Genomic DNA, 26698 nt, shown 5'->3' with positions numbered 1-26698 from the left:
TTTTTGACGACTTACGATTTTTTTAAAATTACTTATTTGACTATTATTAACTATCTCTGTGGTTTAACAACAAGAACCAAAGTTATACTATCAGATAAAAATATTTGTTACTAAAATATTATGATATTCGGGTACTTTTTGGCCCCGGACACGTGATTTTCTTGGCCGGTGGAATGACCCTACTTACGGACGTTGGACTATTTTTTACAGTAGAATTTTATGATTGTTTGAATAACATTTTCTTTATCTGCCCTCATGAAAATACATTTTCGGTTGCGTGTTTAGTGGACACGAGAACGGCCTACCGAGCGCGTTAATAATAACTTAACGAGTACATCTTCATAAATGTGTTACAGTATAAATGAAATAACAGAAAAATAAGTGATTTATTCACTGAATTTTAAAAATGATTTATTAAAATTCAGTGAAAAAATTAAATAAATACTTAAATCAAACGCGATCAATCACGATTTCACGGTTTAATATACTTTTAAACTAGTTTGTTGAACTTTAATCTTTTCTTTTGATAGTCCAACTATCTCTTGTGATAAGGAAAAAAACTAGATTGAAAAGTATCCTCATTTGTAGAAATGGCATGAGAAAAAGTAATCGCAGGTGGCAATTTTCTAAAAATGCACAAAAACTTAAAAATCTTGAAAACGGTGATATTTTTACTGGGGTCAAAATTGGACGTTAGGGAGACCATGGCGAGGCCTATAGATGGTTACAGGGTTATCCATTGTTTTTGGGACACCCTGTATACCATGGACATTAGCAAAAACAAAACAAAACTATGTGTAAAATGGGATTGAAAAAAACTGGTCCAAATTACCGGACTCTCCCTTAAGTTTAAGTAGGTATACTTACCTCATAATAAGTAATAATTATTATTTAAAAAACCCAAATGCGTAAAAATGAACTAAAAAGATAAAAACAAGACAACTCAGCCTTAGTGTTCACAAATGCAGTCGGAGGCATTATGACTAATTCTTTTGTTGGTGATATGTATTTGATGCCTCCGAAAGCCCCCCTCCGAATTACCTACCATACATTTTTGTAATCTACTTAAAAAACTTAAAAAGCCATTTCGATACCCCACTCGATAAGCTTTGAGAAAAAAAAATTTTTTTGAAGACATTATGGCGCCTAAAATCCGCAACTTGTTTTTTTTTTTTTTTTCAATTTTAATATACCTAGCCAGTGTCACGTTAAAATCGGTCAAGCCATTTAGGCTGTAGGCCGTGCCAAAGAAATATACATACACACATACACTCGAAAAACATAACCCTCCTTCTGACGCAGTCGGGTAATAAAAACTTAACTAACTAAACCAGTTTTAACTGTAACATAGAAAGTCTGCAGAGTGACTAAAGGTACAAATACACGTCTTGTCAAAAGAAGTCCACTCCACTTAGAGACCACATCTGACTTTGGGTGTTAATACTAAACCGATTTTGTTAGGTAGTAATCAAGTAAAAATCAAAAACATTGTAAGTGCAGCTCTTTATTTTCCATAGAACATCGCTATTAGATAAGCCTGCAGTGATGCTATCATTTTACATCTTTACACGGTTCAGGAGGGTTCTTGAACAAGGCGCAGACGTCTTTGAATAGATCCTCGTGTTTCCCTGTCCAGGGCTCTAGGTTGAGTTCGACGTGGGGCAAGGAAGTGTATTTTAACAGACTATACTCACCTAGAAATTCAAATATCCGGTCGCCTAGGTCACTCTTGGCACAGGATTTGATATTTGCCAAAACTTTATCGCTAATGTTCATTTTCGATCCACACTGCAACAGATGAGTGCAAAACAAGTGATTAGGAAATTACAAATTACCTAAGTGTCCTTAATGGCCTCGTTTATATTCTATCATCTATAGTATAAAACTACATAGTTTTAATCACTTAATATCTTAATTAAACTATATAAAATGAGTTTATAGATACCTCATCGACTGCATCATCGTTGGACCCATTTTCAGATCTTTCAAGATCCATCAAGCAGGTGTTGAAATGTATGCTTTTATATTCTTCTTCTTTTTCTTCTTGGGCGAAGTAGTAATGTGCACATCCGTGCAGTTTGTTCCCGTAACACTCAAGTTCTCCATGCTGGCACCAAAAGGTAAGTGTACCGTTGTAGTATTTAGTTGTCTGTAGAATAAAATGAAAACATATTTAGTTAAATCACATTTCATAATTAATTTGGTTTCAAACGTCACATCTACCTTAAAATCACCGTTATTGCACTGTTCACAAATTAAAGTGTATACAGGGTGTTTCTTGTAAGGTGTCAAGCCGAAGGCAGGTGATAGGTGAGGACTAGACCTATCGATTTCACCCCCATGTATGTTCTACGATTTTTCGTAGTTTAGAAGTTATCGTTAATTTTGTGATTTTTTTAAATTTTATGACCTAGTAGGCTTTAATTTTTTTTATCTTTTTTTTGGGTTGACTTTTCTCAGATTTCTTTTTTTTGACAGATTCCCTATTAATTGCAGATGTTTGAAAAAAATAATCACCTTCCTATCTTTGATGCAAGATACAAAATTTTTGCTAGAAACATATAAAAATATGCTTATAGCAGAACATTCTAAAATTTTCAACTTAAAAGTTTGAAAAAAAAAATAACTTCCATAGATCCAAAATTATTTTGGATTTTTTTTTTCAAACATCTGCAATTAATAGGGAATCTGTCAAAAAAAAGAAATCTGAGAAAAGTCAACCCAAAAAAAAAAGAAAAAAATTTAAGCCTACTAGGTCATAAAATTTGAAAAAATCACAAAATTAACGATAATTTCTAAACTACGAAAAATTGTAGAACATACATAGGGGTGAAATCGATAGGTCTAGTCCTCACCTATCACCTGCTTTCGGCTTGACACCTTACAAGAAACACCCTGTATATCAAATTTTAAAGTTAGACTCGTAGCAACTTTTTTCGTAAATATTAACTTACCGCGGCTTTTCCATATGGGATGGTGATAACGCTCAAGTGATCGCCAAGTTTGTGTATTAATTCAGAAAAATAAGTGGTATCGAATTGTCTGCAGCCCGGGCACATGGTCTCGTAGAATAGGTACACCAGAACAATCTCCTTAGAAACCTCATTATTTAGTTGAAAATTCTGAAACACATTTGAACCAACTTTTTAAATAGTAACAAATATGAGTTTGCAAAGACTATGGTTNATCCCTAACTATGGTTTGATGATACTTTTAGTATTAAACTAAACTAAAACACATTGCATAATCTAAAACATTTTTCTAGACCTTGTGCGGGACCGAAGAAGCGATATTTCCCATAAATTGTTGTAATCTATTTGTACGACCGTGTACTCGTACATCTGTGAAATAAATCAATTTAAAGGACCTATTGTAGATTTAATCTAATATTAAAGGTTACTATGTAATATCACACAATGTTTAGCATTAAAGTTTAAATAAATGTTAAAATTACGAACCCTTTGATTGTGTACTTCCAAACACAACAAAAGTTAAAGCAAAAAGCAAAAGATAATATGCAGCCATTGTAGACAACGGTGAATTGTATTCTTAGCAAGTAGAAATGAAGAATCCTTATATATGGTGTATTGTAGGTAATTACTTGTATAACAATGCAAATCATAAGTCAAATATTTATAGCCTGTAAATTATTTATTCTAATCGTTTGTTTCAGCGTTCCTCTGTACAATTTTATGCTTATTTTAATGTTAGTAATATAATTGTCATTAATAGATTTCAATAAAATTGTGAACAAAATAAAACGGATGATTATATTTATATCCAACCTATATATTGGCTCTAGTTCCACTATAAACATTTCCAAACATGATAGCCAGCACATCAAGCTAAACACTGTGGCAAATGTATGATAGTCTGATGTGCTGTAATCTGTACATATCTAGAATATGACATAAAATATCTAGGTATATGTATTTACTAGCGGCCGCTCGCGACTTCGTACGCGTGGATCCCGTTTTACCCCCGTTTCATCTATCTTACGCGGTTTAGATTTTTTCATACAAATGTTTTTTCCCGCTAACTCCCGTTCGCGTAGGAACTTTGCAATATCCTATTGTAACTAAGCTTTAAGTTTACTAAGGTAGTACAGCTGCATGTCAAATTTCAAGCGTCTAACTTAAGCGGTTTAGATTTTTCATACAAAAGGATTTTCCCGCTAATTCCCGTTCCCGTGGGAATTTCGGGAATTCCTTTCTTAGTGCTCATCTACGGTACCTAAGCTACGTCCCTTCCAAATTACAAGTGCCTACGTTTAGCCGTTTAGGCTGTGCGTTGATATGTCAGTCAGTCAGTTTCTCCTTTTATATATGTATTTAGATTTGCACTGCCCGGTAGGTCGCATTCAGAGCTCCGTTTTATTTGATGAAAGACGATGCCTCGCTGTTCGTTTGTATCTACATTAACGAGCTTTTTTCTNCGACTCCTCCTCCTTTTAACATGCCAACATAACTCAACACATGCTTATCGATAGTTAAAATATAAGGGAAACATTGATACTGCTTTCGCGAATTAAATCTGAAGTCTCAACGAATAATTACTTACATAATCTTATTCTATCAATCAATAGCACATATAATGGGCCGTAAATTGTATGACCGATATCTTTAAAACGTCAACGATCAACCACATCTCACTGATACAAACAAAGCGATTTGCGTCTACGTTTATCATGCAGACTGAAAGGGGTGATGGAAATCTCTACAAGTTCCATCTACATAGTCCGAGCACAAAATAGAGATAGTCCGAATCTGTCTTTCCTATTTAATGTAACCTGGGTACTTTTAAGACTAGTATTCCGTCTTATACCTCTTCATCACTCACCCACCATCAAAGGAGACGGAGGAAAAATGCAGACTCAGTTACAAATTCATATCATCAAGTCGCCCTTAAATACCAAAGTTACTTTGTCTGTCTGTTGAATAGATGAATACAGATATACTTAAATAGTAGAAGAAATATGCAGTTAAGTAACCAATCCGCAGATCAGCGACTCGAGTTGCGACAGAATTGATATTCAAACTACCTGACAACAATAAGATAATAGGTAGCTGAAAGCTGTTTCAGGAGCCGCCGCGCTTGCAAAGCTTTCAAGTTTTCTGAATCTATGAAATATATTATAATCCTACCTAATATTGTAAATTTAAAAGTTTGTGAAGATGGATAATTGTTAGGTAGGTACGGTTTAAATAAATAAATATCCTTGGACATTAAATTGGACAAATATTCTGTGGTTGTGCCTTTAAATAAATAAATAAATTTTACACTGCCCCTGTAGTCCCAAACTAAGCAAAGGTTATCCTACTATGGATACTAGACAACAGATATAAACATAGCTATATACTTTTTTTTGTAAATACACACATTTTATATATAGTAAAACCCAGACCCGTCACAGACATTAAAATATGTACATCATTTTAATTGCCCGGCCGGGAATCGAACCCGGGACCTAAGGATCGGCATAGTAGTCCATTCTGAACCACTACATCAAACGGCCGACGAATCTAATGAAAGGTTGAGGNAGCGACTCGAGTTGCGACAGAATTGATATTCAAACTACCTGACAACAATAAGATAATAGGTAGCTGAAAGCTGTTTCAGGAGCCGCCGCGCTTGCAAAGCTTTCAAGTTTTCTGAATCTATGAAATAGATTATAATCCTACCTACATAATATTGTAAATTTAAAAGTTTGTGAAGATGGATAATTGTTAGATAGGTACGGTTTCTCGCAAAATAAATAAAATAAATAATAAATAAATATCCTTGGACATTAAATTGGACAAATATTCTGTGGTTGTGCCTTTAAATAAATAAATAAATTTTACACTGCGCCTCTAGTCCTAAACTAAGCAAAGCTTGTACTATGGATAGTAGACAACAGATATAAACGTACTTATATTTTTTTTTGTAAATTTTATACATAGTAACACCCAGACCCGTCACAGACATTAAAATATGTACATCATTTTAATTTTTGCCTGGCCGGGAATCGAACCCGGGACCTAAGACTCGGCAGTAGTCCGTTCTGAATCACCACACCAAACGGCCGACGAATCTAATGAAAGGTTGAGGAAAGTAATATTATTGTTTATACTGAATAACATAGGATATTAATACCTAATTTATAATGATATTGAGTGAACCTGAATTTCAAAAGCAACCGTGTATTCTGTGACTATAGTATAAATTACACTTAACACGTTTTGTATAAAAACACATTAAAATAACTAAATTCTACGTGATTCAAATATCTATCATTTCTTTCAACAAATAGTTTGTGTAAATGTCACAGTTCTTTAGGTATGCAAAGCTTTATTAGCAGTGAATTCAGAACATACCAATAAATACTTATGTTTAATTATGAGTTAGGAATACCAACTACTTAAGAATTTCATGTTTTGTCCTCATGACTCCACGTTCTTTAACAAAGTAAAATACCTAATTAGTATATAAAGTGTATTCAGTAGTTCTACTGTCAGTATCAAAGTAAAACGTTACTTGAACACTATTTAAGACGTCATACAAAATAATGTTTTTTAATTTTATTGCATTTGCCACTATTCTGGCTTTTATAAATTGTCGAGAAATCGGTACGTGATTAAAACTTCTTAATTAATTAATTTATTTATTTATTTTTAAACCTTAAACCTTCATTTACAAGTCATCTCGTAAGTTACCAATACTATTTATATCTAAAATTGACTAGTCTAAGTTTCCCTCTGTTTTATTATAGATCCTCTTTCAAAATGGGGCAGTCTTAACAAACTTATTAAAATTAGCGGAGTTGACGAGCTGATGTACAACCAGGTAGATATTATAAATTAATATAATTTTATCCTGACCGTTATCATGAAAACAACTTATAGAGTTTTTATACATTATTTTGTATGAAGCTTGCTTTATTTTTATTAAGGTGATTTTGTTTGAATCTAGCTCACAGTGCAAGTTGATACACCAACTATACATTTGTACTACGAAGTTCACTGTCCCGGATGTATAGAGTTCGACACGACACAGTTGAAAGAAGTTATTGAAGTGTTGCACCAGTATGTGGACGTCCACACTTATCCTTACGGACATGCTAGGGTAAGTTTTCAAACAAAATCATAATAATATACTTACGTATAGTAGAGCAGGCTTTAACCCGAAATATAAAACAAAAATACTAATCTTTCCTCATGTAATATTCGTACAGATTGACAATAGGTTTGAATCATGTATTTTCAGACAGTTAAGCATGAAGATGGCACTGTAGAAGTGACCTGCCAGCACGGACCAGCTGAGTGCTACGGAAATATGCTTCACGCATGCGCGTTAGACATCATAGCTAACGGCACTGAAGCTTTGCTTTTCAACGCTTGCATGATGGGCCAATACAGCAATGACAAAAGTGCAGATAAGGTAAACTTTGAACAAGCAAACTTCGGTACTATTTTCAGCATCATTAATAACAGTTAAAACACATAATAAGTGTTTTAACTGTTATTAATGATGCTGAAAATAGTACCAGTATATGGTCATCACAAAAATCGACCCACCTACGTTTTACAGGAAAAGTCGTTTCTACTGACACAATCATGGTGCCCCAACAATATTGGTGTTATTTGAAAGCCCAATAAATACCCTTAAAGAAAAACACATTTAATTTCTTATTAAACGATTATAAACGATTAACATATACAATAAATGTGACTTGAAAAAAGACTTCACTTTGGGCTCACCTCTGGGATCAATTAGACCAATTTTTATGGTTATAAAACCAAATAATGATCTCACGTGTCCTCTTTAACAGATGGATAGCGATTAATCCCAACTTAACAGTTTTATAGCCATAAAATTTGGGTCAAGCGTAACTACCTATTTTTTGAAGAAGTGACTCTGGATTCTTCTACAGACACATTTTTTTGGGGTAAAAACCTTTCCTTTAATGAAATGAAGTTTAGAACTAGGCTTTTAAATGGTGCCAATATTGGTGGGAAGTGGGGATGTATACGTTTGAAAGTGCTTGTCGCGGAAGGGTCGATTTTTGTGATGACCAGTGTATAATCAGGCTGCACTACCGCCTTCAGCATTCTCTGACTAAGAGATTTCGCTATACATGACAAAACAATTGTGATCAGCGCAAACTTCTTCACCAGAAATAAACGCATTTTACTTGAGCGGAGTCCATGGATATTTATTAATTACTAGCGGTCGCCCGCGACTTCGTACGCGTGGATCCCGTTTTACCCCCTTCATTTATCTTACGCGGTTTAGATTTTTTCATACAAATGTTTTTTCCCGCTAACTCCCGTTCCCGTGGGAATTTTGCAATATCCTGTTGTAACTAAGCTTTTAGTTTACTAAGATACCTGCATGCCAAATTTCAAGCGTCTAAATTAAGCGGTTTAGATTTTTCATACAAAAGGATTTTCCCGCTAATTCTCATTCCCATGGGAATTTTGCAATATCCTAATGTAACTAAGCTTTAAGTTTACTAAGATACCTGCATGCCAAATTTCAAGCGTCTAACTTAAGCGGTTTAGATTTTTCATACAAAAGGATTTTCCAGATAATTCCCGTTCCCGTGGGAATTTTGCAATATCCTGTTGTAACTAAGCTTTAGGTTTACTAAGATACTTGCATGCCAAATTTCAAGCGTCTAACTTAAGCGGTTTAGATTTTTCATACAAAAGGGTTTTCCCGCTAATTCCCGTTCCCGTGGGAATTTCTAAGTATACTATAACCTGCCCAGGAGTACGAAGAATAATTGTACCAAGTTTCGTTAAAATCCGTCTAGAAGTTTTTGTTTCTATAAGGAACATACAGACGGACAGACGACAGACAGACAGAGAGACAGACAGACAGACAAAAATTTTACTGATTGCATCAAGGAACTTATATAAGTTCCTTGGATTGCATTTTTGGCATCAGTATCGATCACTTATCACCCCCTGATAGTTATTTTGGAAATACATTTCTTCTTCTATTTTGGAATCGACATCTCTACAGATTATTTATTAATGTTTACAATTTTATTTCAGTGTGGTGAAAAGATGAACATCAATGCAAGCCCAATAAAGGACTGTGCGAAGAGCCAGAAAGGCACCGATCTCCTTGTTCACTATGGTGAAGAGAGCAAGAAAGCAGGTTTCCAATACGTCCCCTACGTCCTTCTGAATGGGGAAGAGTGGAGAGGGAAAAGCTTATTGAAAGCTGTGTGTGCATCATTCAAAAACCCGCCTGAACCTTGTACACAATAGTAAAGTTTACGATGAAATATATGTTTAGAAATACTTTTAAACTGTCATTTTTAGGGTTCCGTAGCCAAATGGCAAAAAACGGAACCCTTATAGATTCGTCATGTCTGTCTGTCTGTCCGTCTGTCCGTCCGTATGTCACAGCCATTTTTTTCCGAAACTATAAGAGCTATACTGTTGAAATTTGGTAGGTACCTAGATGTATTATGTGAACCGCATTAAGATTTTGATGCAAAAATAAAAAATAATAATAAATACTTAGAACTGAAACTCAAAAATTTTTTTTCATCAAACATACCTGTGGGGTACCTATCTATGGATAGGTCTTCAAAAATGATATCGAGGTTTCTAAAATATTTTTTTTCTAAACCGAATAGTATGCGTGACAGACGCTTCCAAAGTGGAAAAAAGTTGGTCCCCCCCCCCCCCTCTAACTTCTAAAATAAGAAAATGAAAAATCTAAAAAAAACATATGATGTACATTACTATAAAAACTACCAACGAAAATTGTTTTGAACGAGATCTAGTAAGTAGTTTTTTTTTAATACCTCGTAAATCGTAAACCGCTTATTACCGCGTAATCTTTCATACAAACAACTTAAATTAAAAAAAACATAAATCAATGGTACGGAACCCTTTGTGCGTGAGTCCGGTTTTTTTATATAATATCCTTGGGATTTGTACATGTGTAATAAATAAATTCATTTTACCAATATAAATGTGAATGATTAATGTTAATTAAATATTGGCAATGGGCAGGGCACATAGTACGCAGAACTGACGGCCGATGGGGCAGAAAGGTTCTGGAATGGAGGCCGCGTACCGGAAAACGCAGCGTGGGACGTCCACCTACAAGGTGGACCGACGACATCGTAAAGGTAGCAGGGAAGCGCTGGACGCAGACCGCTGCCAATCGATCAACATGGAAAGCATTGGGGGAGGCCTATGTTCAGCAGTGGACGTCCTATGGCTGAAATGATGATGATGATGATGATGAATTAAATATTAATGTCACTTGAATCAGATTATAATCACAATTATACGTAGTTAAGTAAATAGGTAGTCTATACTTATTGCGCACTTAGACCAGCAGACATCATAACATTGATATTTCTCCAATGCAAAATTAATTTGTAGTAATTTCCTTATCTAAATTACGCACACAACTTCATATGAAATACATAATATAAAATAATATGACCATTTCTGAACTTAATCTAATATGTCGAATCACATTAATTTATTATGAAGTACCATATTATGAATACATTCCAGTGTTATTGCCAGTGTATTATCACACACATATGAGAAAACACGTTCATTAAGTGGAGATAACAATAATATAATGTTCCTACGCCAGTTTATATTGTTTGCTACTGTTTTAGTTATTACGAATTCTCAGGATATTGGTACGTATTAAATTTTAAATTTAATGACATTCAGTGAACTTAATTCGAACCTGAAAAGATTGCTTTTCCTATTACAGAAATTCTCTCCAATGCGTTAGATAGTGTGAATACGCCGATAAAAGTCATCGAGGCTGATTTCATTTTTATTAAAGAAAAGGTAAACAAATGGTATAACCACAGAACATAGTTCTATGTTCTGTGGGTATAACTAACTATCGCCTGAACATTTGCGCGTATCAAAAATATTATTTTAGTTTAAATTTAGTTCTTTGAGTAATGATATGTTATTGGGTTTATTTCTTATCTAAAACTCTAATTAGCACTTATCAGCGGAAGTGTGGGTTAAACTTTATTTTGTTTCCGACGCATCTATCAAATCCCTACTAATACATACATTATATGTATGTAATAGTAGGGATAATAGTTATATGGCAGTTATATTATAACTGCCATATAAAAAACACTGTTATTATGAGTTCTCATCAGCCTTGTATTTTAATTCAGATTACAGTGCAAGTAAACGTACCAACATTGAAATTGTACTACGAAAGCTTATGTCCCGACTGCATTGAGTTCGATTCGACACAGTTCAAAAATGTAGTTGAATTGTTGCATCAGTATGTGGACATTCACACGTATCCTTATGGGAATGCTAGGGTAAGTTTCTGAATTAACTCATATTTTACATAAATGTAATAATGAGGGTTTTCGCGAATGAAAGATCCGCTAGATGGCGGGACGTGGATGTGGGGTCTGACTGCTGCGTGATTGGTGGATTTTGACATATCTGTCAATGTCATGTCAAAAATAACCAATCATGCAGCATTTGGACCTCGCGTCTACGTATTGCCATCTGGCGGATTTTTCATTCGCGAAAACCCTCATTGTGCTAAGTTTGACGACAGCCTGCGTCTTGTCGGTGTCTCTACCCACACCAACAAGACACAAGCCTACGACACGATTCCGTGTAGAAATCGTTTGAAAATAAAGTTGCGGGCTAGACTAAACTTTCGCTGTTGTAGACTTTAAAAGATTTTTTTTCTGTTTTCAGACAGTGAAACATGGCAACAATACTGTAATAATTTGCCAGCATGGGCCAGAAGAGTGCTATGGGAACAAGCTACACGCATGCGCGCTGGACATCATAGCTAACGGCACCGAGGCGATGCTCTTTAACGCCTGCATGATGGCCCAGCGCAGTAATGATACTAGCGCAGACAATGTAAGGCAATTCATTATTTATATTATTGAAAGTATGGATAAATAGTTGAGTTAAGTCATTGATTTTTTAAATTGATAGTAAANTAATGTAACTTGGGTACTTTTAAGACTAGTATTCCGTCTTATACCTCTTCATCACTCACCCACCATCAAAGGAGACGGAGGAAAAATGCAGGCTCAGTTACAAATTCATATCATCAAGGACCCCTTAAAACCTGGTAAAAAAAATGCGCCAAATAACCCTCATAGGTGTTGTGGAAACATGTGCATATAACGAGAACATCTTTTCCAACTTTTTGAATCGTTCTACCTCATAATCGGTGACTCTTAGGAAAAAGGGGTAAAGATAATTTTAATTGATAATATTATGGTCTACTTTTATTTCTTATCTATTTTTATGATAAGTTTACTACTTGGCCAAAAAATGCAAAAATCTTTGGACTTCGAAAACTTTTTTTTAAATGACGGATCGTCGGGGACTTTTGACATTTCAATTAGGATGGTGTTCTCAACATCCACACAAATTTTCAGCTCTATGNGAAAGTAATATTATTGTTTATACTGAATAACATAGGATATTAATTAATACCTAATTTATAATGATACTAGCTTTTGCCCGCGGCTTCACCCGCGTGAAATTTAGTTTGTCACAGATCGTCATAAATTATAGCCTATATGTTATTCTGGGCTATAAACAATAATACTGTAAAGTTTCATCAAAATCCGTTCAGCAGTTATTGCGTGAAAGAGTAACAAAGTTCGAGACATCCAGACATCCACACAAACTTTCGCATTTATAATATTAGTAGGATTGAGTGAACCTGAATTTCAAAAGCAACCGTGTATTCTGTGACTATAGTATAAATTACACTTAACACGTTTTGTATAAAAACACATTAAAATATGTAACTAAATTCTACGTGATTCAAATATTATCTGTCATTTGTTTCAACAAATAGTTTGTGTAAATGTCACAGTTCTTTAGGTATGCAAAGCTTCATTATCATTGAATTTAGAACATACCAATAAATACCTTTAATAATTACGAGTTAGGAATACCAACTACTTACGAATTTTATGTTTTGTCCTCATGACTCCACGTTCTTTACAGAGTAACATACCTGATTAGTATATAAAGTGTAATTCAGTAGTTCTACTGTCAGTATCAAAGTAAAACGTTACTTGAACAATATTTAAGACGTTATACAAAATAATGTTTTTTAATTTTATTGCATTTGCCACTATTCTGGCTTTTATAAATTGTCGAGAAATCGGTACGTAATTAAAACTTCTTAATTAATTAATTTATTATTATATTTTAAAACTTCTTAAACCTTCATTTACAAACAATGAGTCATCTCGTAAGTTACCAATACTACATCTAAAATTGACTAGTCTAAGTTTCCCTCTGTTTTATTATAGATACTCTTTCAAAATGGGGCAGTCTTAACAAACTTATTAAAATTAGTGGAGTTGACGTGCTGATGTCCAACGAGGTAGATATTATAAATTAATATAATTATTATTGTATCCTGGCCGTTATAATGAAAACTAGGCCAGTAGAATTAGATTTTAAATCGCAAATAATTCCAACAAAAGATTTTATTGCTTTAATGGCTTCATTGGTTGCCTATTAAGACTCTCCTAGGTTTTCGACTTTGACGGAGTTGTGCTTAAGTGGTGGGGGCCCCCGAAAGGGGCGCTTTTTAGGTTTTCCGGTTATACTGCGTAAATAAGACCAAATTAATATGTTTTGGACAAACCGTGTGCAAATGTTTGGCAAAGTAGAAAATATGTGTATAATTAATGACCCTCTCCACGTCCAATTGCTCGTCACCCGTAGGTCGTAGCCGTCGCCTTAACCAGCGTAGGTATCCATGTCAAGGCTCACGAGTTGGATTCGCTTATCCTTGTTCGTCCCAGCCGTTCCTTAACTGCGGTTGCTGCACCTCTTCCTGACAAAGTACGACCGATGCAGGGGTTGCTCTTATCAAACACATTTTCGATGCTTGGCAGGAGAAAAGAGATGCTACTGGTGTATTTTGTGACTTATCGAAGGCGTTTGACTGTGTTGATCATCAAACTCTGTTATTTAAGCTAGAACATTATGGCGTATCAGGCAAGGCCTTAAGCCTATTACACTCTTACCTCTCAGACAGATTATAAAAAGTAAATATTCACGGAACTAACTCTTCGGGCGCCCCCCTAAAAATGGGAGTGCCCCAAGGCTCAATACTGGGACCATTGCTCTTTCTGATTTATATGAATGAATTTGGTCTTATTTAATGCAGGAATAAATGCCCTTCAACCATCAGGAAGACCACTTTTCGATAATAAGTCTTTTACGCTGTATAACCTGAAAACCGAAAAAGCGCCCCTTTCGGGGGCCCCCACCGCTTAAGCACAACTCCGTCGAAGTCGAAAACCTAGGAGAGTCTTTATGGGCAAGTAATGAAGCCATTAAAGCACTAAAATATAGAGTTTTTATACATTGTTTTGTATGTAGCTTGCTTTATTTGTTTGAATCTAGCTCACAGTGCAAGTTGATACACCAATTATAAAATTGTACTACGAAGCTCACTGTCCCGGATGTATAGAGTTCGACACGACACAGTTGAAAGAAGTTGTTGAAGTGTTGCACCAGTATGTGGACGTCCACACTTATCCTTACGGAAATGCTAGGGTAAGTTTTCAAACAAAATAATAATATTATACTTACGTATAGTAGAGCAGGCTTTAACCCGAAATAAAACAAAAATACTAATCTTCCCTCATATAATATTTGTACAGATTGACAATAGATTTGAATTATGTATTTTCAGACAGTTATACATGAAGATGGCACTATAGAAGTGACCTGCCAGCACGGACCAGCTGAGTGCTACGGGAATATGCTTCACGCATGCGCGTTAGACATCATAGCTAACGGCACTGAAGCTTTGCTTTTCAACGCTTGCATGATGGACCAAGACAGCAATGATAATAGTGCAGATAAGGTAAACTTTGAACAAGCAATCTTTGGTACTATTTTCAGCATCATTAATAACAGTTAAAACACATAATCAGGCTGCACTACCGCCTTCAGAATTCTCTGACCAAGAGATTTCGCTGTACCTGACAAAACAATTATTATCAGCGCAAACTTCTTCACCAGAAATAAACGGATTTTACTTGAGCGGAGTCCATGGATATTTATTAATTATTATTATTATTTATTAATGTTTACAATTTTATTCCAGTGTGGCGAAAAGATGAACATCAATGCAAGCCCAATAAAGGACTGTGCGAAGAGCCAGAAAGGCACCGATCTCCTTGTTCACTATGGTGAAGAGAGTGAGAAGGCAGGTTTCCAATATGTCCCCTACGTCCTTCTGAATGGGGAAGAGTGGAGAGGGGAAAGCTTATTGAATGATGTGTGTGCAACATTCAAAAATCCGCCTGAACCTTGTACACAATTCTGAAGTTAACGATTAAATAATATGTTTAGAAATATTTTTAAACTGTCATTTTTTTAAATAATAATGTCCTTGGGATTTGTACATGTGTAATAAATAAATTCATTTTCAACCGACTTCAAAAAAGGAGGAGGTTCTCAATTCGACCCGTATGTTTTTTTTCTATGTTTGTTACGCGATATCTCCGCCAATTATGAACCGATTTGAACAAATCTTTTTTCGGCGTATAGGTAATACCTCAAGGGTGGTCCCATTTAAATTTAATAATAGAAAAAACAACCCCCAAGGGGGGAAAATTGGGGATGAACTTTTTTATACGCAATATCTCCGCCGATTATAAATCAATTTGAACGATTATTTTTTTGTTGAATAGATATTATCAAAAGGGTGGTTTCATGCGAATTTGAAGAAAATGTTTCACCCCCAAGGGTGGAAAATTGGGGATGAACTTTTTTATACGCAATATTTTTAATTTTTTGTTTTTTTTTTTGTGTTCACGCATTTGAAGTCGGTTTTAATTTTTTTTAAAGTTAATTATACCAATATAAATGTGNTAAATCTTAATGATTAAGGTTAATTAAATATTAATTTCACTTGAATCGGAGTATAATCACAATTATACGTAGCTAAGTAAATAGGTAGTCTATACTTATCACGCACTTAGACCAGCAGACAACATGACATTGATATTTCTCCAATGCAAAATTATTTTGTAGTAATTTCCTTATCTAAATTACGCACACAACTTCATATAAAATACATAATATAAAATAATATGACCATTTCTGAACTTAATCTAACATGTCGAATCACATTAAATTATTATGAAGTACCATGTGAATATATTCCAGTGTTATTGCCAGTGTATTATCACACACATACGAGAAAGCACGTTCATTTAGTGGAGATAACAATATTATAATGTTCCTACGCCAGTTTATATTGTTTGCTACTGTTTTAGTTATTACGAATTCTCAGGATATTGGTACGTATTAAATTTTAAATTTAATGACATTCAGTGAACTTAATTCGAACCTGAAAAGATTGCTTTTCCTATTACAGAAATTCTCTCCAATGCATTAGATAGTGTGAATACGCCGATAAAAGTCATCGAGGCTGATTTCATTTTTATTAAAGAAAAGGTAAACAAATGGTATAACTAGGTACCTACTAACTATCGCCTGAACATTTGCGCGTATCAAAAATATTATTTTAGTTTTAATTTAGTTCTTTGAGTAATGATATTATGTTGTTGGGTTTATTTCTTATCTAAAACTCTAATTAAGCTGTTTAATTTACTAATTCACTTATCAGCGGAACTGTGGGTTAAAGTTAATTTTGTTTCTGACGCATCTATCAAATCATATATGGCAGTTATATTATTATAACTGCCATATAAAAATCACTGTTATGAGTTCTCATCAGCCTTGTATTTTAATTCAGATTACAGTGCAAGTAAACGTACCATCATTGAAATTGTACTACGAAAGCTTATGTCCCGACTGCATTGAGTTCGATTCGACACAGTTCAAAAATGTAGTTGAATTGTTGCATCAGTATGTGGACATTCACACGTATCCTTATGGGAATGCTAGGGTAAGTTTCTGAATAACTCAGATTTTACATAAATGTAATAATGAGGGTTTTCGCGAATGAAAGATCCGCTAGATGGCGGGACGTGGATGTGGGGTCTGACTGCCGCGTGATTGGTGGATTTTGACATATCTGTCAATGTCATGTCAAAAATAACCAATCATGCAGCATTTGGACCTCGCGTCTACGTATTGCCATCTGGCGGATTTTTCATTCGCGAAAACCCTCATTGTGCTAAGTTTGACGACAGCCTGCGTCTTGTCGGTGTCTCTACCTACACCAACAAGACACAAGCCTACGACACGATTCCGTGTAGAAATCGTTTGAAAATAAAGTTGCGTGCTAGACTAAACTCTCGCTGTTGTAGACTTTAAAAGATTTTTTTTCTGTTTTCAGACAGTGAAACATGGCAACAATACTGTAGTAATTTGCCAGCATGGGCCGGAAGAGTGCTATGGGAACAAGCTACACGCATGCGCGCTGGACATCATAGCTAACGGCACCGAGGCGCTGCTCTTTAACGCCTGCATGATGGCCCAGCGCAGTAATGATACTAGCGCAGACAATGTAAGGCAATTCATTATTTATATTATTGAAAGTATGGATAAATAGATGAGTTAAGTCATTGATTTTTTAAATTGATAGATAAGAAGGTACCTATAATGGTCTTCAATCGGCTAAACATATTTTCTTGGTCATAAAACACCCTCAAATTGCTACTCAAACTAATTGAAGTTTAATTATATATTTTCAATGCACTAGCTGCAGTTTTAACATAACTTTGTTAATAAAATGACAGCCAATCGACATCATAGCTAACGGCACCGAGGCGCTGCTCTTTAACGCCTGCATGATGGCCCAGCGCAGTAATGATACTAGCGCAGACAATGTAAGGCAATTCATTATTTATATTATTGAAAGTATGGATAAATAGTTGAGTTAAGTCATTGATTTTTTAAATTGATAGTAAAGAAGGTACCTATAATGGTCTTCAATCGGCTAAACATATTTTCTTGGTCATAAAACACCCTCAAATTGCTACTCAAACTAATTGAAGTTTAATTATATATTTTCAATGCACTAGCTGCAGTTTTAACATAACTTTGTAAATAAAATGACAGCCAATCTTTGATACCTAATAATACATATATTATTCGTTACAAAATAAGTAGTTAGTAGTTACTTCCTCATATCGATCGAAATCTTGTTTACAGTGTGGAGAACGCATGAACATCAAAGTGGACTCAATCAAGGAATGTGCTAAGAGCCAAAAAGGCACCGATCTTCTGGTGCATTACGGGGAAGAGAGCAAGAAAGTCGGTTTCGGATACGTCCCTTATGTCCTTCTCAATGGCGTCGAGTGGCAAGGAAATAACCTCTTGAGTGACTTGTGTGCGACTTTCAAAAACCCGCCAGAACCTTGCAGATCAAAGTAGGATNAATAGGCTGTAAGATAGAGCTGTTCATTTGAAATGTCTCCGCCATCCGAACAAATTTTATCATTAGTAATGAATATAATGACCAATCTATAAGTTAAAAATCGTTTGATTAATACATATACTTGTCCCTTACTTAAATTATGACCTCAAATGAGCTTTATGATGAACACTATCCACATTTTTATTTTATAACATATTTCTGCAGTGGTGCTTGGTATGAAAGTATCTATAGAAGTTTGTCTTGTAACAACTAACAACAGAGCTATTATTTACAAATTTATAGAGATGATAAAATTCTTGTGAGATAAATGGGAAAACAATTACGCATAATGCTTTGTTAAAGCTATTAGCGCTCTTTTATCATTATCAGTGGTCAGAATGCAAAAGGGACACTGACAATTTACAAATAGCAGACAGACAGTCTCCGACCGCATAGCCGTTAGTATTTTTGCTGTAGCGTTTGTTACTTGCATATAAATCATGAAAGGTTTGACAGTAATTATTATTGTTGTGTTGTGCTGTGCCGCCTCAGAAAGAACTTTAGCAATGAATATTAACTCGCAGTCCATTCGTAAGTATTAAAGAAACTTCATAACCATGAGTCTACGAGTATTACATTTAGGGTGGATTCGACCAAACAAGAAAAATATATAATCTCAACACAAATCGTCAGTTATTCGACATTTTGACATAATATTTCCCATACTGAAACTGTCAATGTGCCAGTTATACCAGGAGTTATTCTCGGATAAAAGTTTGGTCGAATCGGGCCTTAATTTTCTAGCTTTATTCCAAGATCAATACAAAATACTTATTGCATTAATGATGTGTATGTCAATATTCTAACAGGAAATCAAGAAATAGTAGAATTAGTATTTCTACCTGAATATGATAAAGTGCAAGTCGTACTACTATATGAGACATTATGTCCGGCTTGCAGGCAATTTGATACGAGTGACTTTAAGTTACTGATCCAGGAACTGGACCTATATGTAGATATTCACACTTACCCATATGGAAATGCACACGTAAGTAATTTTCGAGTACTTTTGGGTACAAGGTGGACTGATGACCTCACAAAGGTTGCAGATAGGTGCTGAATGCAGGACACTGCCAAACTGCAATCTGAAAACCATTGGAGGAAGCCTATGTTCAGCAGTGGATATCCTGTGTGGCTGAAATGATGATCATGTTGAAGATCGCAAATACGAATTTCATCTTACTTTAGAATCGGAAAAGCGAGCTTTCATGGAAAATCTTAACACGAAAATTTATTTTTGCTGCTTACAATCAAGTCATTTGAAACGTCCTTTTCTTGTCCACAGGAAAAAGTAATAAATAACGAAACCGTGACAGTTTGCCAACATGGTCCAACGGAATGCTATGGGAACATGCTGCATGGGTGTGCGCTGAACCTCCTAAGCAATACCACTAAGGCACAACTCTTCAACAGCTGCACAATGGAATCGCAGTACACAGACGCATCTTTTGATGATGCTGCTTACCAAGTAAGTTGTAACCTTATTAGTATTTAAAATACAGTAATTAGATAACAATGCCTTGCAGCACTAGGCGTTGCCGGTCCAGTAAGGGAGACTGCAAGTATGACGTTGAAAATAGAGCTAATATTTTAATTACTTTTTCAGTGTGGAAGTAAAATGTACATCGCAGCAGATAAAATAGTGGAGTGCGCTAAGAAAGATGAGGCCAAACTAATTTTATCAGCATACGGGAAGAAATCCAGAAAGTACACGTACGATTATGTACCCTTCGTTGTTATTAATGGAAAGGAATGGACAAACCACGATCAGGATTTGATAAAAGTTGTATGCGCAGAATTCAAAAATCCTCCTCCTCCTTGTAAACAATATCTATAGATACTTAGTAATTACTTATTAAAGTAAATCTTCTACTTTAAATCTCTTATCTTTATCTCAAAAACAACCTAAGTACATAGAGTCTATAATCGATTAAAAATATTAATATATCATGTTATCAAACACAATAATTCTGTTACATAAACGAGTAGGATGACAAAAATACTTGAATCGTTTATTTTTATTTGGCATTCTTATATGAGAGATTGAAAGTATCTCAGTAATTTTCACTTTGTATAAACACAATTACGCATAGTGGGCGTATAATATACTTAGTTAGTTGCTTCCTGACTCTACATGCAGAATTATTTCGAAAAATAAAATTGCCGACTTATAAATTTGCTAAATTTCTAGTTTCCAAGGAATAGGAATTTTGCCAAACAGACATTAGTTGTATAAGTATTAGACTGTGTACTTATATGGTGCGAAGTCCACCACATTGTTGCCACTTTCTTAGAAAATATTGTACTCTGCGTCTATTTACATAAGAACATGGTATATTTTACACCAGACACAACTTCAATCACGAGTGCCATTTACTGATAAATAAGGACGTTGTAAATAGCTGTCTTTATAAATTGACACCGTTAATCTAACTAAATAGATAATTCTTAACACTAATTTGCCAATTCCCTTATTTGTTTTGAGGCCATATTTAAAATATCCGTTAAACTATCCAAATTATCATTTCCTTAAGAGCTTTATCTAGCTAACGGTCAATAGGCTAGAGTCGAGAATACTTCCATCGTTAAATTAGTGATAGTCGAGTCTTCTGCTTGGATAAAAGTGTTAAAAGTGATAATAGCGCAATGAATCTTTTAAATATTATACCGATTATTTTATTTAGCGTTATGTGTGAAACTTTGGAAGTAAACGACAAGTCACAGCACTACGGTAAACATTAATACAAAAATAATGAGCTAATAAAACATAACCTAGTTACTAAACGTTTACTTACATGTTATTTCTAGGTAATAACAGCAGAGACAAGTTGGAATTCAATGAAAACAATACAAATAAGGTCGGTATTCACATTTTTTTTACATGCATTTCTGTAAAAGTGATTTCAAGTTTAGTTATTCTACTTCGAATATTTGTAGAATTCTGTAGTTTTAAAACTTGCTGTTAAGAAAATATAGAACAAAAGATCACATAAAGATTTAACTACACAATTTCTTAGAACATAACGTCAAATAACACCTGAATTTCTACGAGTATACGAGTAAGTGTTCATAAATATTATTTTATACAGGTTTCGGCAACAGAGGATTATCCGAAAAATAAAGTACAAATAAAAGTGTACTACGAATCCCTTTGTCCAGGCAGTATCGACTTTTTCAAGAATCAACTCCGCCCCGCAGTACAGGCGCTCGCACCATTCTTGGACATACATTTGGTGCCTTACGGAAATGCCAAGGTATGTAATGTTAAATATATTTTTCTGATTTTATTGTATAGTAAGATCAAAGCTGCAATATTCTGGAAGACGAAGATTGACTGATGAATATGGGTCGTAATCATAAACAACTTAAAAATGTTTATGGGATCCAGGAGAACTCAATATAAAAGACACATAATTATAATAATGGTTTCTACATTATTAATCGCACCCACCAACTGAATGATATAAATATAATTAAAAGTTAACAATCGCTACACACTTACATTTTATAGCTGTAAACGCACAGAAAACATAGCAGTAGTAGTAGTAACTATTAATGAAAAGACCACATATTAATGTTTTTTTTATTAATTATTATTTAAAAATCATATTTTAGCGATATTAGTGCCTACTGAAAATAGCATGTAGGTTAGGTTAGGTTGCATCAAAAATCATCAATTTTTCTTTTTTCATTTCATATTTTATTTTCATTGTTTTCCAGACGCGTGAAGTGTCTGGACATTTTTATTTTAAGTGCCAGCACGGGCCAGAGGAGTGCTTCGTCAACAGACTTCACGCGTGTGCTGTGGATGTCCTGAGGAATGAGTCTCAGGCCGTGATTTTCAACGCCTGCCTCATGCAATACAGCAAGTTTAGGAGGCTCCCAAAGTTTGATTACCGCATAGTGGTTAGCTGGGTAAGTTTGAAAGGATGAAGAATACAAGTTTTATCATATTCCATTAATGTAAACCATCTCATTAATTGAAAATGTCAGATTATTATTTATTTTAAAATCTTTTCATTTTCAACTGCAAAAGAAAGTCCTAGGCTAACCAATACAAATAATCCTACTAATATTTTAAATGCGAAAGTTTGGATGTCTGGATGTTTGTAACTCTTTCACGCAAAAACTACTGAACGGATTTTGATGAAACTTTACAGCATTATTGTTTATAGCCCCTAATAACATATAGTCTATAATTTATGACGATCTGTGACAACGGAAATTTCACGCGGGTGAAGCCGCGGGCAAAAGCTAGTAATATATAATAATCGAATAATTTCCTGTGACACTTTAAAGTTTTCATTTGTCCAACATTTTCAAGTTCCTGTCAACTAAGAACGTAACAAGGCGTATACCATTTTAGGACGAGCTTTTACTATTCAAAATTATGTTTCATTTATTTCAGTGCAATTACACACTACAGTTACGAACCCAGGGGATTTGGGAATGCGTTAACGGAGACCGAAGTTCTGCTTTGCTCAAGGCTTACGGAGAAGAAACACGAGCCCTCAGGATTTCGTACGTCCCGTACGTCGTATTAGGGAGTTCAACAGATGGCCCAGACGATGCTGGTGGTGATCTTATGTCCACGATATGTCATAAGTTAAGCCCAGCACCACCGCCTTGTGATAAATGGATAAGAACTTAATTAGTAAAACATATTAACATTAAGAACAGTTTTATTACCTCAATGGATATTTTACCCAAACCACAAAAGGCTAGTTCTTATCAAAATGATAATAGCCCGTTTATAAAGTGATTTTATAGTTTATGTGTAAAATGTGACATCATTTAATACAGTAAATTGCCTAATCTATTCTTTAACTGTTGGAAAATGAAAACACAAAAGCAGTGGAACGCCTGCGTCCAAACCAAAGGCAATATCCGGGCTAGGAAGCTTTCTTTACACGGCAGAAACTAAATCACAACACATCGTGAGGCAAGCCACGACCGATTTACAGCTTGAAAATTGCGTTTAAAAATGTGCTATAGAACATTTTACTGGATTTGCCTTAAATTTCACTGAAAAAGAGTTGAACGCGAATACATTTTGAAACATTACACACCTACAAGTGGAAACGTGTAAGCATCATAAAAGTTTGCTATTTCAACAACACATTGTCATTGACACTTCTCAAAACGAGTAACAAAAGCGCAACGGAATCAGAAAACCATCTGATATAATTCTAAAATCCTGGAATAGTCCCAAATCTCAGAACAATAGTTTCAGCATTCACCGCTTCCATTGTCCCGGGATTTCAAAGTACGCGCCCCCGGGGCCATAACATATACGAGAGCACACGTGGACAATTCCCACACAGTCAGGGCTCACGCCAACTGTTATTATTCCCGACTCGCAACTAAATACAAAGTTGCAAACAAAGGTTTTTCTCCCCAAAATTGGGATGAAATTGGCTAAAATAACAATTTATATTGATGCATAGCAAATATCGTTTAAATGTGAGGCAGATTTTATTGGAATACAAAGTAAGAAGATTAAAATAATATTGATTTATTTGTAGATAAATATTGTCCCCAACATACAAAATAAAATAAATAGTGATTAACTGCTGCTTTACGGTACGGTATCCTTATTCCTCAACTCACCATGGAAATTACATTGTGCTCGTATTATAACACAAAAACCTATTTGAAAAACTATACATTCAGGGACAGTTATACCCAACAGTGGGAACACTGGGTAAACGACAACAAACAGCGTCATGCCGACTTCCGACTTCGTAATTACGCGACATTAACAATGGGGAATTTAATTTGCATAAGCAATAGGCCTGACAATACATTGTGCCTATATGGCCAACGGAGAATGTTAATATGGCTACTATTACCACATAATAAGTACTAGTTTACTGAAGACTAAAGGTTAAGGAGCTTCTGTAAAATTACTTCTTTAGAGACTCAAATGGATCGTTACAAGCCACAGTGAAATACTCGTACTTAATCGATTGCTTTTAGTACGTAGTTTATTAAATATGTACCATGAAATATCTATCATCCACTGGAACATTAATGTTAATAATTATGTAATTTAATATTGTATTATTGTTACTTGAATTACTTAGCCGACTCCTTATTATTTCTATCTAACTCAGATTATCGATTCGATGATATTGTTAGTATGCGATTGTAGGCGTTCATAGGTAACTTTTTTGTACTTACTAGAAATCATTACTCTAGTAAGAGGTAACAGTTAAACAGTAGGAATAATCTTAATCTAATATTATAAAAAAATATTTATAAATAAGAAACATCATTCAATCATACTACTACTTAATTAATTGTCATTTTATTTGATAAACTCCTTTGAGTTCAACTCGGTGTCAAAGATAAACCGAAATAGACCATGCAATCAATGTAAAAGCCACGTAAATTGAATCAGTGAAAATAATTACAAAAACAAATATAATAATAGCCCAGATACAATCGCCATCAACCCACACAAGTCATTAACATTACAAAGTCTATGAATGACTCGAGCCATACATTTTTCGATATTAATGGCGGTCAGTTAGGTCCAAGTAAAAGGCTCGGTATGCAGTCGGTATAGTGCAACGATGAATCACGTAACAGGCATCTCGAATATTTGTTCTTATGACTAAGAGTCGATATTTACTCATTGGCCATAAAGTTTTATACATATTTAAAACCAGTTACGATAAAACTGAGGTGCTTTGTACAAGTGTCATTTATGTTGTTAAAACATGTCTTTGTCCATATCTAGAAGAATGTATTAATCAAAGGAAGTATTTACTTTCACTTGCGAATTCCGAAGTCAGTCCCACGACCCGAGGGGATAAAACTAATTAATACTCAGAACATTGCTCAAACACCGTTGTAGCTCCTCGACGTGTCCCCTAAGGTCCAATTAATTCCGATCCAGACGGTATTGTAATGTAGTTACGAGTGTCAATCAAGGGCTTAGTGGTGGCCTTTGTGAGCTTTGTGCATGAAATAGTACTGAGGTAGTCCACGATGCGACTATAACAATTCTATGAACTTCCTTAACATGATGAATGATGAAAAACCTGCATACCTACCTCTACTTTCAGCAGATACCTACCTATAACCAAAGATAAAAGAATGCTAGTGGTTGTCGTATCAATAATTTTAACAAAGCTGCATTCTAGAAATCAAAGGATCTTTAATAACAGAACAATTATACGTTAGTAAGTAGGAAATACTGAAATAAATTAGGATATTATGTACTCAATATATAATTTATTTGTTAGAGTAATTTAGTGTATTTTCGGATAATGCCTGTGCTGTGATGCCTTTAGCCTTTACCGACTTCAATAATCGTAGATATTTATTGGAAATCTAAAGCCAATCCTTCAAAAGAGAAACACTTTAACTTACTTTTTCTCAATCAAAATCAAGCAAACTGACAGCCCAATCGTAAATAATAATTGTTTTTCTATCAATCTACAATAGCGTACTAAAATAAAATTATAGTACATACCTACCTTTTCAGTATCGATTCGTAAGTACTGGAATAACAAAATAGAGATTCAGTAACGGTGCAGACATGTATTGTATTATGTATGTATGTACTTATATGTATAGTATACGAGTAATAGGACTACGTGACTACGGCGCTACGACATGTGGATAGGTACCTATCTAATTTGTTCTACAACATTCTCGAAGCACCTACAAGTTTATTAGGTATACTTACTAAACAATACATAAAACTTATTACGAGTAGAAAACACTCAATACAAACACAAGTTTAAAGAATATAACATAAAGTCTAATATTTAGAACATAAGGATATTTATTACTCAGTAAATACAACTAAAATAAAACATTTAAAAAAACTTATTCAAGCAAGATGCCAAAGATCATTAGCTATCATAAAAACATGACGTGCTGTGTTGCGACGGAAAAGTCGTGCATGCTCGTGAAAAACCATCGTTTTTCTTTAAATAAAGTTGTATGTTTTTAGTTCGCGCAATTTGCAGCACTAATCCGTGCAGCAATATAAACGCTGACTACACAGGGTGTCCCAAAAAGAACGTGCCAAACTTAAGGAGATGATAGATTAATGGATGACTATTTTACAAAAAAAATCTTTCCTGAAGTTCATTATTTCCTTAACTTTGGCACGGTCTTTACGGGATACCCTGTATGTAGTTACAGAGCTTCTCTTCCTTCTGCATGTAAACGGTAAAGACGTGACGTAGCGTGGGCAGGCCTCCTACTAGGTGGACCGACGATCTGGTAAACGGTAAAACAGTCAAATAAACATGGTGCTTAAATG

At 34.7% G+C, this 26698-nt stretch overlaps 4 protein-coding genes across 6 annotated transcripts; all 4 read left to right on the top strand.

The window, feature by feature from the left end:
• Positions 1–1951: 1951 nt before the first annotated feature.
• LOC114349727 (uncharacterized) lies at positions 1952–15387 on the top strand. Its single transcript, XM_028300203.1, has 14 exons — positions 1952–2120; positions 6752–6825; positions 6952–7104; positions 7246–7419; positions 9042–9249; positions 10643–10666; positions 10744–10823; positions 11171–11323; positions 11718–11888; positions 13077–13161; positions 13310–13383; positions 14418–14570; positions 14710–14883; positions 15127–15387. The coding sequence occupies exons 1-14, from the start codon at positions 2012–2014 to the stop codon at positions 15346–15348; spliced, it is 1854 nt and encodes a 617-aa protein (XP_028156004.1). The 5' UTR covers positions 1952–2011; the 3' UTR covers positions 15349–15387.
• Positions 15388–16178: 791 nt separating this feature from the next.
• Positions 16179–18472, top strand: LOC114349860 (GILT-like protein 2). Of its 3 annotated transcripts, none has more exons than XM_028300446.1 (6): positions 16182–16327; positions 16405–16484; positions 16786–16938; positions 17332–17442; positions 17765–17824; positions 18150–18393. In XM_028300446.1, the coding sequence occupies exons 1-6, from the start codon at positions 16264–16266 to the stop codon at positions 18369–18371; spliced, it is 690 nt and encodes a 229-aa protein (XP_028156247.1). In that variant the 5' UTR covers positions 16182–16263; the 3' UTR covers positions 18372–18393. The 3 variants fall into 3 exon arrangements, with proteins under 3 accessions (XP_028156245.1, XP_028156247.1, XP_028156244.1); XM_028300443.1 differs by having other exon boundaries at positions 16186–16327; positions 17332–17421; positions 17744–17824; positions 18150–18392; XM_028300444.1 differs by lacking the exon at positions 17765–17824 and having other exon boundaries at positions 16179–16327; positions 17332–17502; positions 18150–18472.
• A 275-nt stretch (positions 18473–18747) lies between these two features.
• Positions 18748–20339, top strand: LOC114349861 (gamma-interferon-inducible lysosomal thiol reductase-like). The gene is made up of 4 exons (XM_028300447.1): positions 18748–18945; positions 19224–19402; positions 19700–19882; positions 20021–20339. Exons 1-4 carry the CDS (start codon positions 18855–18857, stop codon positions 20249–20251), a joined length of 684 nt encoding a protein of 227 aa, XP_028156248.1. The 5' UTR covers positions 18748–18854; the 3' UTR covers positions 20252–20339.
• Positions 20340–20422: 83 nt separating this feature from the next.
• On the top strand, positions 20423–23125 carry LOC114349859 (gamma-interferon-inducible lysosomal thiol reductase). The gene is made up of 5 exons (XM_028300442.1): positions 20423–21145; positions 21223–21272; positions 21504–21668; positions 22135–22329; positions 22823–23125. The coding sequence occupies exons 1-5, from the start codon at positions 21061–21063 to the stop codon at positions 23063–23065; spliced, it is 738 nt and encodes a 245-aa protein (XP_028156243.1). The 5' UTR covers positions 20423–21060; the 3' UTR covers positions 23066–23125.
• Positions 23126–26698: the final 3573 nt, after the last annotated feature.

The sequence above is a fragment of the Ostrinia furnacalis genome, unplaced genomic scaffold (genome assembly GCF_004193835.3).
Source record: "Ostrinia furnacalis isolate ACB-3 unplaced genomic scaffold, ASM419383v2 OfSCF0710, whole genome shotgun sequence".
NCBI classification, from domain to species: Eukaryota; Metazoa; Arthropoda; class Insecta; order Lepidoptera; family Crambidae; genus Ostrinia; species Ostrinia furnacalis.
Note: the sequence above shows the minus strand (reverse complement) of the source record. Positions and strands in the feature narration are given on the sequence as shown.

What these genes read in the sequence shown, in the direction of transcription:
- LOC114349859 (XM_028300442.1), top strand. Translation starts at nt 21,061, where the DNA reads ATGAATCTTTTAAATATTATACCGATTATTTTATTTAGCGTTATGTGT. An exon ending in CGACAAGTCACAGCACTACG is followed by an intron (nt 21,146 to 21,222) that starts GTAAACATTAAT and finishes TGTTATTTCTAG; the next exon opens with GTAATAACAGCAGAGACAAG. An exon ending in ACCGCATAGTGGTTAGCTGG is followed by an intron (nt 22,330 to 22,822) that starts GTAAGTTTGAAA and finishes CATTTATTTCAG; the next exon opens with TGCAATTACACACTACAGTT.
- LOC114349727 (XM_028300203.1), top strand. Translation starts at nt 2,012, where the DNA reads ATGTATGCTTTTATATTCTTCTTCTTTTTCTTCTTGGGCGAAGTAGTA. An exon ending in ATGACAAAAGTGCAGATAAG is followed by an intron (nt 7,420 to 9,041) that starts GTAAACTTTGAA and finishes ATTTTATTTCAG; the next exon opens with TGTGGTGAAAAGATGAACAT. An exon ending in ATCCTTACGGAAATGCTAGG is followed by an intron (nt 14,571 to 14,709) that starts GTAAGTTTTCAA and finishes ATGTATTTTCAG; the next exon opens with ACAGTTATACATGAAGATGG.
- LOC114349861 (XM_028300447.1), top strand. Translation starts at nt 18,855, where the DNA reads ATGAAAGGTTTGACAGTAATTATTATTGTTGTGTTGTGCTGTGCCGCC. An exon ending in ACCCATATGGAAATGCACAC is followed by an intron (nt 19,403 to 19,699) that starts GTAAGTAATTTT and finishes TCTTGTCCACAG; the next exon opens with GAAAAAGTAATAAATAACGA. An exon ending in TTGATGATGCTGCTTACCAA is followed by an intron (nt 19,883 to 20,020) that starts GTAAGTTGTAAC and finishes TTACTTTTTCAG; the next exon opens with TGTGGAAGTAAAATGTACAT.
- LOC114349860 (XM_028300444.1), top strand. Translation starts at nt 16,264, where the DNA reads ATGTTCCTACGCCAGTTTATATTGTTTGCTACTGTTTTAGTTATTACG. An exon ending in TCATTTTTATTAAAGAAAAG is followed by an intron (nt 16,485 to 16,785) that starts GTAAACAAATGG and finishes ATTTTAATTCAG; the next exon opens with ATTACAGTGCAAGTAAACGT. An exon ending in ATGATACTAGCGCAGACAAT is followed by an intron (nt 17,503 to 18,149) that starts GTAAGGCAATTC and finishes TCTTGTTTACAG; the next exon opens with TGTGGAGAACGCATGAACAT.